This window comes from Pelodiscus sinensis, chromosome 20 (genome assembly GCF_049634645.1).
Source record: "Pelodiscus sinensis isolate JC-2024 chromosome 20, ASM4963464v1, whole genome shotgun sequence".
Lineage (NCBI taxonomy): Eukaryota > Metazoa > Chordata > Testudines > Trionychidae > Pelodiscus > Pelodiscus sinensis.
In genome coordinates, this window is record NC_134730.1 from 27,274,321 (window position 1) to 27,283,632 (window position 9,312).

Below are 9,312 nucleotides of genomic sequence, written 5' to 3' on the forward strand. Positions count from 1 at the left end.
ATGTAACCCTGGATCCGGGGCTCCGGCTACTCCGCGCTGCCCCCTCGGCTGAGTCTTGCCCTCCGCCCCTCCGAGCCACCGTGACCGTGTCTGCCCCTCCCCCCGCAGCTCTCCGGACCGAGGAGCAACGCAACCCGGGGCCGCGCCCTGGAGAGCACGTCCGAGCACAGGTTCCCGCCGGGGGGGCCGCTGGCGCCGCCCCACCGGGCGCCTGGCAAAGCCGCCCTGCATCTCGCCAAGGGGAGGCTCCCGCACAGCCAGCATGCAGGTGGGTGAGCTCGGCGCCCGGCCACGGCTGCCCACACGCGCCCTGGGCCAGACCGAGCGTGCCCCGGCCACCGCAGGGGACCACTGAGTATCTCCTGCCGGGGCACCCCCCGATGCCAGCACGTGGACATGGGATCCCGCCTCCCCTCGTGCCTTGGGGGACCCTGTGTTGTTGGATCAGGGCTCGGTGTGCCAGGCTGGGCACAAACCCCTCCCGCATCGGCCACCGGAGCGCACCTGGGCGTGATGGCTGCCAAGCCCTCGCTCCGCTCATTCACCGGGCACTGCCCAGCCCACAGCAGGGCCGGCTGCGCCACGCCGCCCCCCTAGTGTCCTGCCACCCGCCACGGGGGCCCTCTGCCAGCCGTGCCACCCCCAGATGGTGCCCCCAGACCAGCCGGCAGTAAACGCCCCCGTCCCGCCTGCCCGATCCCTTCCCAGGACAAGCCGTGTCACCAGCTGGTTCCCTGCTCCTCCCTCCACGCCGGAAGGAGAGGGCGGAAGCCAGGGGCCATTGGCAGGGCAGAACTGGGGGCTGCGCCAAGTGCCCTTCCCTGGTGCCCTCTGGGCCCTGCTAAGTCGCCCCAGCCCAGCACAGCCGGCTTTTCGCCATCCCGACCCGGGAGGCACGGGACTTGAACCCAGGGCCCTTTCTCTAGCAGCTGTTTTTTCCCAGCATGCCTTGCTGGCCCTTTATCTGTGGCTGCTCCCGCCCTAGTGGCCGCTTTGCCCAGGGCGCCTCCCCCTGGTCCATGGTGGGGCCCAGCTGGAGGCTGCTTTGCAACCCTCCCCTCTTTGTGTCCATCCCCCCCAGGTCTGGGGGACCCGGCGTCTCTCCCGCTGCCCCTCGCCCAGCCCAGCAGCGTGAAGAGAGGCCCCCAGCCCGGCCAGCGCCCCCGGCTCGGCTACATCGCGCTGAAGGGCGCCAGCGCCTGCGCCAAGGATGGCAGGAGCCAGCGGTATTGACAGGCCGCCAGCAGCGAGCGCAGGACCGCAAGCGCCCGGCCCTCGGGGCCAGGGGAGACAGTGGCCAGAAGCCGGGGCCTGGCAGGACCGTGGGGGCTCAGCAGGGGCCCGTGGGTGGGGCCAGCGCAGGGCCTGGGGCCTGCAGGAGGAAAGGGGCTGGCCGGCGAGGCTCCTAGGGGCGGATGATTGTCTCCCCGTTGGCCGCGGGGGTCTGGCCCTTCCGCCGCGGCGCGGACACGCTCCCTCTCCCGCTCCAGGCGGGAGCTGGCCCAGGGTGCAGCGAGCTCTCTGCAGAGTCGCTCGGCCGGCAGTAGGGGGCAGTGAAGTGCTGAGCCAGTGGCCGTGGCCGCCCAGCCCCCTTGCACCCTCCGGACCGCTGGCCCCGTCTGCCCCGCTCCCCAGCCTCTGGGCATGGGCTGGGTGTGGGGTGCCTGCTCCCTAGAACCCCGAGTTCCAGTGCCGGCTGCCGCCCCCTATGCCTGCCTCGTGCCAGCCGACTCCCCCCGGGGCTCGTCCCCTGGGGGTCAGTGCTGCAGCTCCAGGGATGGGTGCCCGGCCACCGGCCTCCCTGGTCCTGCCTGCGGGATGCTCCCCAGGGGCAGCTGATCCCAGTCCCTGGAGGGCGGGTCTCTCAGCAGCACCCCCTGCTGGCCGAGTCGCAGCAGGCCTGGCCGGCTACAAAGCAGGGGCTGAGAATCCAGCTGGGGGCACCCCAGGCCGTCCCCATTGAAGGGGATCCCCACAGGGCACTGTCACCAGGGAGCTCGGGGCCTCCCGGCTCTGCTCCCCTGGGGCTCTGGGGCTGAGGCTTGCTGGGGGGCCAGGCGCGCCCCAGAGTGGTCTCCTGGGGTGGGCGGAGCCCGGGAGGGGATCTCCGTGGCATGGGCAGCGGGCAGCAGGCGCCCGGCCCTCGTGCGGGCTTGGTCACGCTGTCGCTAAATCGTGTTGCCAAACCCTTCACCTGGCGCGGCCAGCGGGACCTGCGGCGCTCGGGGTCAGGCCCTTGTGTTGCAGCGGGGGTGACCCGGGGGCTCACGGCTGGGCCCGATCCAGGTGCGCTCAGCACCTGCCCAGCCCCCTGGCCCTTGAGCTGCCAGGGCTGCCCTGGTCTCTGGGTGGGTGCGGGGGATTGAACCAGGGAACCTTGTTTTTTATTCCTCTTGGGAAGACTCAATTAAAATGCGATTTGTTGATATTCGGCGGCTTTGGGGCAGTGGCCGCGCCGCGCAGTCGCCGGCTGCCTTCCCCGGCTGTGTGCGACTACCCGCCTTGGGCACGGCCGTGCGCTCTGCCCCGGCTCTGCCACCGACTCCCCGGGTGCCTTGGGCAAGTCATTCCATCCTGCCGTCTGGGACCGCCCCTCCTGCCTGAGGGGACGAGGGTGGCACGGTTCTGGGTCTTGCGGGCCCGTAGCCGGTCGGCCTGGGGGAAGCGCATTGCAGCCCTGGCCAGCATGGTGGGGAGAGCACTGGGAATGCAGCGGGGGAAGGCGGGACACATGGTTATAAGCAGCCCGAGGCCCTGCCGATGGACGGGGCGTTTGCTGAACCGTCTGGCCATCGTTTCGTTACCCCCCTGCAAACGAGCCCGGCCTCCAGGCAGGCCCATTCCCAGCTGCGCGGGCCGAGGGGCGTCCGCCCAGTGTTTGCGTGCGCCGAGCTTCCGGCTGGTCAGCACCTGCTCCCCGGCATCGTGAGAACCAGAGGGGCGGGCGGGGCGCCAGGCAGGAGGCCCCGAGCCAGGGGCGAAGGCCTGGGCTAGGCAGCTCTCGTCATAGCCCCGTGTGAGGCCCGGGGGACCAAGGCCGGAGGTCGCCTCCTGCCTGGCGCGAGCCACGTTTCAGGCCCCGTCCCGCCAGCCCCCCGAAAGCAGCACCCCAGGCGCCTGTTCTGCTTTTTATTCGGAAGATGGTGCCAGTGGCTTGTCCCGGGGCAGCCAGTTTCCGTGCGGCAGGTCCCAGGAAGGAGGCGAACACGGGACGGGGGGGGGGCCACCCCCGATGCAGCATGGGGGGCTCGCAGGGGGCAGCAGAGCCGGGGAGCCGCGGGCGGGCAGCTACAGTGTGCTCTGTAGGGGCGAATCCCTCCACGCACACCCTGACCCCCCAGCACGCCCTGCCAGGCTGGGGCTCCCAGGAGCTGGGGCGCCTGGCTGCCGGGACGCCCACAGAGCCAGGGTGGGGGGCGTGTGTGTGAGTGGGGAGGGGACCCTGCCTGGCGGGAGGTGGAGGAGCCGGGGGGTGGGCACGGAACTGGCTTTACAAAGGGGGGGGCAGGGGCCTTGCCATGGGTGGGCCTGAGGGGGCTGGGGCCACCCACTTCGCAGCCGAGCGCAGGACCCGACCCTGTTCTGCCTGGAGCTCCAGCCGGGGAGCAGCGCTCGGGCGCGGGGGCTTAACCCCCATCCCCGTCATTGCCCCCCCCTCCGAAGTCAGAGCCCACCCACGTGGGCCCCTCTGGCTGCACCACTGGGAGGGGGAGGTTGGCTCTCAAAGGGGCCTGTGTGTCAGTGTCCTGCCCTGGCACAGGGCCGGTATCCGTGGGCCCCCCCAGGCGCCCGCGAGCCCAGCCTGGGGGAGACAGGGCGTCCCGGTCGTCCCCCGCCCGGCCCAGAGGGGCCCCGAAGTCAGAAGAGGCAGAGCTGCCCTGGCAGGTCCATCTGCTTGATCCCACGGCCACCTAGCGGCCCCCCCCCTCCGTGCGCGGCGCGGCCCTCCATGTCCCTGCTCCCCGCCCGGCTACTTCCGGACCCTGATGAGCGAGTGGTAGACGGGCTTGACGATGAGGTGCAGGTGCAGGGCGTTGTCGATCAGGTACTCGGAGGCCCGCTTCTGCAGGTCGGCGTGGGCCAGGAAATCGGCCAGCTCGTCCGTGCTCTGGTGGAAGCTGTAGGCGTGTCTCACCAAGATCCGGCCCTGCTGCCGCACCCCCACCAGGACGGTCTTCTGGAAGCTGACGCCGGCGAAGTCGGAGCTGGTCATGGCCGGGGTGATCACCAGCCGGGGCCGCCCGTCCTCCAGGCGCACGGACTGGATGGCGCCGGAGACGGAGTCGGAGTAGACGGGGCGCAGGCTGACGGGCAGCCAGCGGGGGGAGAAGAGGACGTTCCAGGTCACCCGCTTGCTGGCGTCGTGGTTGCTGGGGCCCAGCTGGGTCTGGAAGCTGGTGCTGCGGTCGTCGCGGGCCGGGTTGCTGAGGACCCAGGGCGAGCCCCAGGCGCCGGCGAGGTAGTTGCGGGGCAGGAACATGCTGCAGTTGAGGTCGAAGTACTTGGCGAAGTGGACGGGGGAGGCGGCGTGGAACTGGAAGGCCTGGAAGAGCAGGTCCTGGATGGCGCCGTGGTGCCGCGCCAGCACGGCCGACTGCGTCTGCAGCTGGAAGAGGTGGCCGGGCGGGATCATGGGGTAGCGGATGGCGCGCAGCAGCTTCTCCGCCACGGGGCCCTCGGGCTGCCGGCGGCCCACCCAGGCCTCCACGGCCGTCAGCAGCTCCAGCTCGCTCTGCAGCACCAGGTCGGAGCGCGCCAGCAGCAGGGCCAGCAGCTCGGCGCTCACCGTGGCCCACTCCGCGCTGCCCATCACGGCCGAGAGGTTCCAGGCCAGGAACTGCAGGCAGCTCTCCTGCAGGCCCGCGTCGCCGATCTGCACCGCGTAGTGGTACCAGCCCACCACGTGGCCCTGGCTGGACTCGCTGGCCAGGTGGCTCTTCATGTACTCGGCCACCCCGCGCTGCAGCGTGGCCACGCGGTATTTGCTAGCCAGCCGGTGCATCGGGATGGCTTGGTGCAGCAGGATGGAGATCTCCCCGCAGTACAGGTACCTGGACACACAGTCACAGTGCCTCCGGCATGAGCTCTGCCGGGGCCCCTCAGTCCTGACCCGCAGCCCCCGCCTGCCAGCCCTGCCGGGGCCCCTCAGTCCTGACCCGCAGCCCCCGCCTGCCAGCCCTGCCGGGGCCCCTCAGTCCTGACCCGCAGCCCCCAGCCCTGCCGGGGCCCCTCAGTCCTGACCCGCAGCCCCCGCCCCCCAGCCCTGCCGGGGCCCCTCAGTCCTGACCCGCAGCCCCCAGCCCTGCCGGGGCCCCTCAGTCCTGACCCGCAGCCCCTGCCCCCCAGCCCTGCCAGGGCCCCTCAGTCCTGACCCGCAGCCCCCAGCCCTGCCGGGGCCCCTCAGTCCTGACCCGCAGCCCCTGCCCCCCAGCCCTGCCGGGGCCCCTCAGTCCTGACCCGCAGCCCCCGCCCCCCAGCCCTGCCGGGGCCCCTCAGTCCTGACCCGCAGCCCCCAGCCCTGCCGGGGCCCCTCAGTCCTGACCCGCAGCCCCCGCCCGCCAGCCCTGCCAGGGCCCCTCAGTCCTGACCCGCAGCCCCCAGCCCTGCCGGGGCCCCTCAGTCCTGACCCGCAGCCCCCAGCCCTGCCGGGGCCCCTCAGTCCTGACCCGCAGCCCCCAGCCCTGCCGGGGCCCCTCAGTCCTGACCCGCAGCCCCCGCCCCCCAGCCCTGCCAGGGCCCCTCAGTCCTGACCCGCAGCCCCCAGCCCTGCCGGGGCCCCTCAGTCCTGACCCGCAGCCCCTGCCCCCCAGCCCTGCCGGGGCCCCTCAGTCCTGACCCGCAGCCCCCGCCCCCCAGCCCTGCCGGGGCCCCTCAGTCCTGACCCGCAGCCCCCGCCCCCCAGCCCTGCCGGGGCCCCTCAGTCCAGACCCGCAGCCCCTGCCAGTCCAGCCCTGGGTCTCTCATTGGCGTCGTCTCCACCCTTTTCCCTAAGCTGGCAGAGTGGTTTGTGAGGTGCACGAATGGGGCAGACTGGGCCACGGCTGTGCAGCTCCCCCCAGAGGGTGTGCTCCCGGCTCCCTGGTGGTGGGTGCTCTACAGTCCTGGCCCCCCAGCCCCTTTCTTCCCTCAGCCCTTCGGCTGGTATTTCCCTGCCTCGCTTCCCTGCCTGGCTGTCCCCGGGGCCCGCCTCTCTCCCGGTGGGGACGTGGAGGCCAGGGGCCCTGGGTGCGGAGGGTCCCCCCCCCCCCCCGCCCCGCACACCTGATGAATTTCTCGAAGAGCGCGGCGCTGTCGGCCGGCTCGTGCAGCGTCACCACGCTCTCGTTGCGCAGGAGGCTCTGGAAGGCTTCGCTCTGCAGGGCCAGGAGCAGCTGGTGGGCGTGGAAGACCTTGACCTCGTCGGAGCCGGCGGTGCGCACCCGCAGCGTGGTGTCGCTGGCGTTGCCGTGGTGCAGCAGCTCCTGCAGCCGGTGGAGCAGCGCCAGCGAGTGGTTAATGGTGGCCCCGGCGGCCTCGCCGCTGAGATCCGCTCTCTGGGCTGTGCGGGGGGGACAGTCAGCTGAGCGGCGGCAAGTTCTCCAGTCCGTGGGCAGGGTGTGGGCAGGACACGGGGGGGGCGCCTTGGAGAGTGGGTGCCAGGCCAACCCATGGTGATGGGGCTGCGATCAGGGCACATGGAGGGAGCTGGGGAACGGCCCTTGAGGCTGGGACGCTGCAGAGCCTGGGCAGTGGGAGGAGGGTGGGCATGAGGCGGGGTGATGGGCACAGCGTCACGGATGATGGGCAGGCACAGGAAGCCCAGAGGCAAGTGCTGTCACCCAGTGGCTCTCAGCCAGGGGTCTGAAGATCCCCAGGCGCACCCAGCGCTCCCCCTGATCCCCCCCCGTCAGCACTAACCCACATTTCGACTTGTCTGGGCTGCCCCAGACACCCCCTGCCTGGAAGGACCTTGGATTCCCAGGGGCTGGTTTTAGGGTTCCGTGGTGCAAAGCAGAGAGGCGGCGATTTGTCCGTCGCAGCAGGCTAGGACGCTGGCGCACTTGTCTGCCCTGGGAAGCCAGGCGCTTCTAAGGAGGGGAAACTTGGCGAGAGAAATCCACCTCCTGGAAGCAGGGCAGGCTCTGGCCGGTTGAGAGTCACCTGGCACGGCTCCCAGCTCCCTCGGAGGAGCTAAAACTTCCCCCCGTCGGGGCGGGGAGAGAGCAGGGAGTTCGTCCAGCCGTTCCCCTGCCCCAGAGGACTCAGATGTGCCCCCCTCCTCCTCCTGAACAGCAGCAGCGCCCGTGTGACCCCTTCCATTGCTGGGCTTGGCCCGGGTCCCAGCGGGGGGCTCTGACGCAGGTGCCAATCGGGGTCTCTCCGGGGCAGTGGGAGGACAAACCCGCCCTTAGACGTTTCCCCCGCTGGCTCAAGGGCCCCTGGCTCCCAAACAGCCCCGGGAGGAACGGGTGCAGCAGGGTTGGGTCCTCGCCCGCAGGAGCTGGGCCGGGCTGGGGACATGCTGCTCCCAATCCCCGCGAGGCTGGCAGCTGGCCAGGAAAGCACCAGCCGGCCTCCGCTTCCCGTGCCAACTCCGGGAGCCAGAGGCTACTTGACTCTGGGGCTTCGGCAACAGCCCGAGCCGGGAGCCGTCAGGAAACCCCTTGCAAGAAGCTCTGTCTAGTTCCCAGAGCACCCGGCCTCCTGCGTTGGGCCAGGGGCTCGCAGGCCGCCCGCCCCACGGCGCGATGGGCACCCTGGCTCTCACTGCTGCTGCCCCCCGGCGCCGGCTGCCAGGGGCAGAGATTCCAGCGAGTGGGGAATTTGGGATCTGGCTCCCAGCCGAGCCAGCTGCTTCCCAGCCCGTCATTAACTCAATGCCAGCCCTGCTGCTTCGCTAAGGGGGTGAATCCAGCACAGCTGCCAAGTTTCACTTCCCAGCAGCTTCCTGCTCCTGCTGTCAGCCAGCCCCCCCGCCCCCGGCCCTCTCAGCTGTCATCCCCCCAGGGGGAAACCCACAGACAAATCTGCGGAGCTGCTGGGGGTGGAGGGCCAGCGCCCAAGTCGCCCCGTCTGTGCCAGCGGCGGCTGGGTTTGGAGCTGTTCTCCGGGGAGCAGGAAACACCGTCGGTCCGCACCGGCCTCGACTTTCCTGGAGCCGGAGCTGCTTGTGCCCTGGTGAATTTGGCCCCCTATTATAGCCCTAAATCCGCGCCCGCAGGTTAGCCGGCGGATTACCAGCTCCCCGCATGGACCGGCTCCCCGCTAAGCCCCATGGAGCCGGGATTAGCAACGCGCATCCAAGCCGGGGCGGGGGCTGGGTGCCGTCCCACCGCAGCACGGAGCCTGGCGTGGATTCCCTGCACCCAAAGAGCTGAGGGGCCCAAGGTAGGTGCCCCTCATGAGAGGGGAGAGCTGGCTGCCTGTGGTCCGGACCCAGAGCCAGCTTGGCCATGCCAGCCTGCCCAGGCAGCCCCCTTCCCGGCCCTGCCCGGAACTTTGTCTGGCTCGCGGTGCCCCTTCCCCAGAGCGATCGGCTTTGCCCCACCCGGCCCCCAAGCTAGGAGTGGCCGTGACCCCCAAAACACAGACCCCCCCATCAGTCCCTGGCGACGCCCCTTACCTGCTTGGACGGGGAGTAAGAGCAGCAGCAGGGTGGCCCAGCCGCAGCCCCCTCGCCGAGCCCCGGCCGGCCTGCCCCCCGCCAGCCCAGCCATGGCTCCGCCAGCACCCGGCTCTGAGCTGGGGATGTGCCTCCCTGACTCTTTATGTAGGACACTGACCCTCCCAGCCCCGCGCCATTGATTGGTGGAAACGGACAACGGCTGTTACCAAGGAAACCTCTTCGGATGGTGAATTGATTCCCTTTCCCCACCGAGCCTGGCGGCTTCTCCCCGGGGCGGCTGAGCCGTCCGGAGCATCCCCTGCCCCGCCAGCCTGCGCCACGGGTACCTGGGCCCCGCGTGGCCCCGCCTGCCTCCACGCTGCTCCCGACAGGCACGGGCCCCGCTCACCCACCGCCCCGCAGGCTTGGGCGGGCCAGTGCCCGTGTGCACCAGGCAGCCGAGTCGCTCCGGATTGACACCGCGTCACGGCACAGCCACCCATGGGAGTCAGCCGAGTCGCTCCGGATTGACACCGCGTCACGGCACAGCCACCCATGGGAGTCAGCCGTCGCTCCGGATTGACACCGCGTCACGGCACAGCCGCCCATGGGAGTCAGCCGAGTCACTCCGGATTGACACCGCGTCATGGCACAGCCACCCATGGGAGTCAGCCGTCGCTCCGGATTGACACCGAGTCACGGCACAGCCACCCATGGGAGTCAGCCCA

General features: G+C 70.9%; 2 protein-coding genes across 5 annotated transcripts in view; one reads left to right on the top strand and one right to left on the bottom strand.

The window, feature by feature from the left end:
* The window catches only part of KIF19 (kinesin family member 19), a 31,430-nt gene extending 30,061 nt beyond the window's left edge, over nt 1-1,369 (top strand). For all 4 annotated transcript variants that reach the window (XM_075904040.1, XM_075904043.1, XM_075904041.1 and 1 more), the window contains exons 19-20: nt 109-268; nt 1,082-1,369. In XM_075904040.1, coding sequence (XP_075760155.1) covers nt 109-268; nt 1,082-1,233 — 312 coding nt within the window. In that variant the 3' untranslated portion in view covers nt 1,234-1,369. The remainder of the gene's footprint in view (nt 1-108; nt 269-1,081) is intronic.
* A 2,324-nt stretch (nt 1,370-3,693) lies between these two features.
* On the bottom strand, nt 3,694-8,709 carry BTBD17 (BTB domain containing 17). The gene is made up of 3 exons (XM_075904045.1): nt 8,603-8,709; nt 6,262-6,538; nt 3,694-5,051 (listed from the first exon to the last, which is right to left on the bottom strand). Exons 1-3 carry the CDS (start codon nt 8,694-8,696, stop codon nt 3,971-3,973), a joined length of 1,452 nt encoding a protein of 483 aa, XP_075760160.1. The 5' UTR covers nt 8,697-8,709; the 3' UTR covers nt 3,694-3,970.
* Between the last annotated feature and the right edge of the window lie 603 nt (nt 8,710-9,312).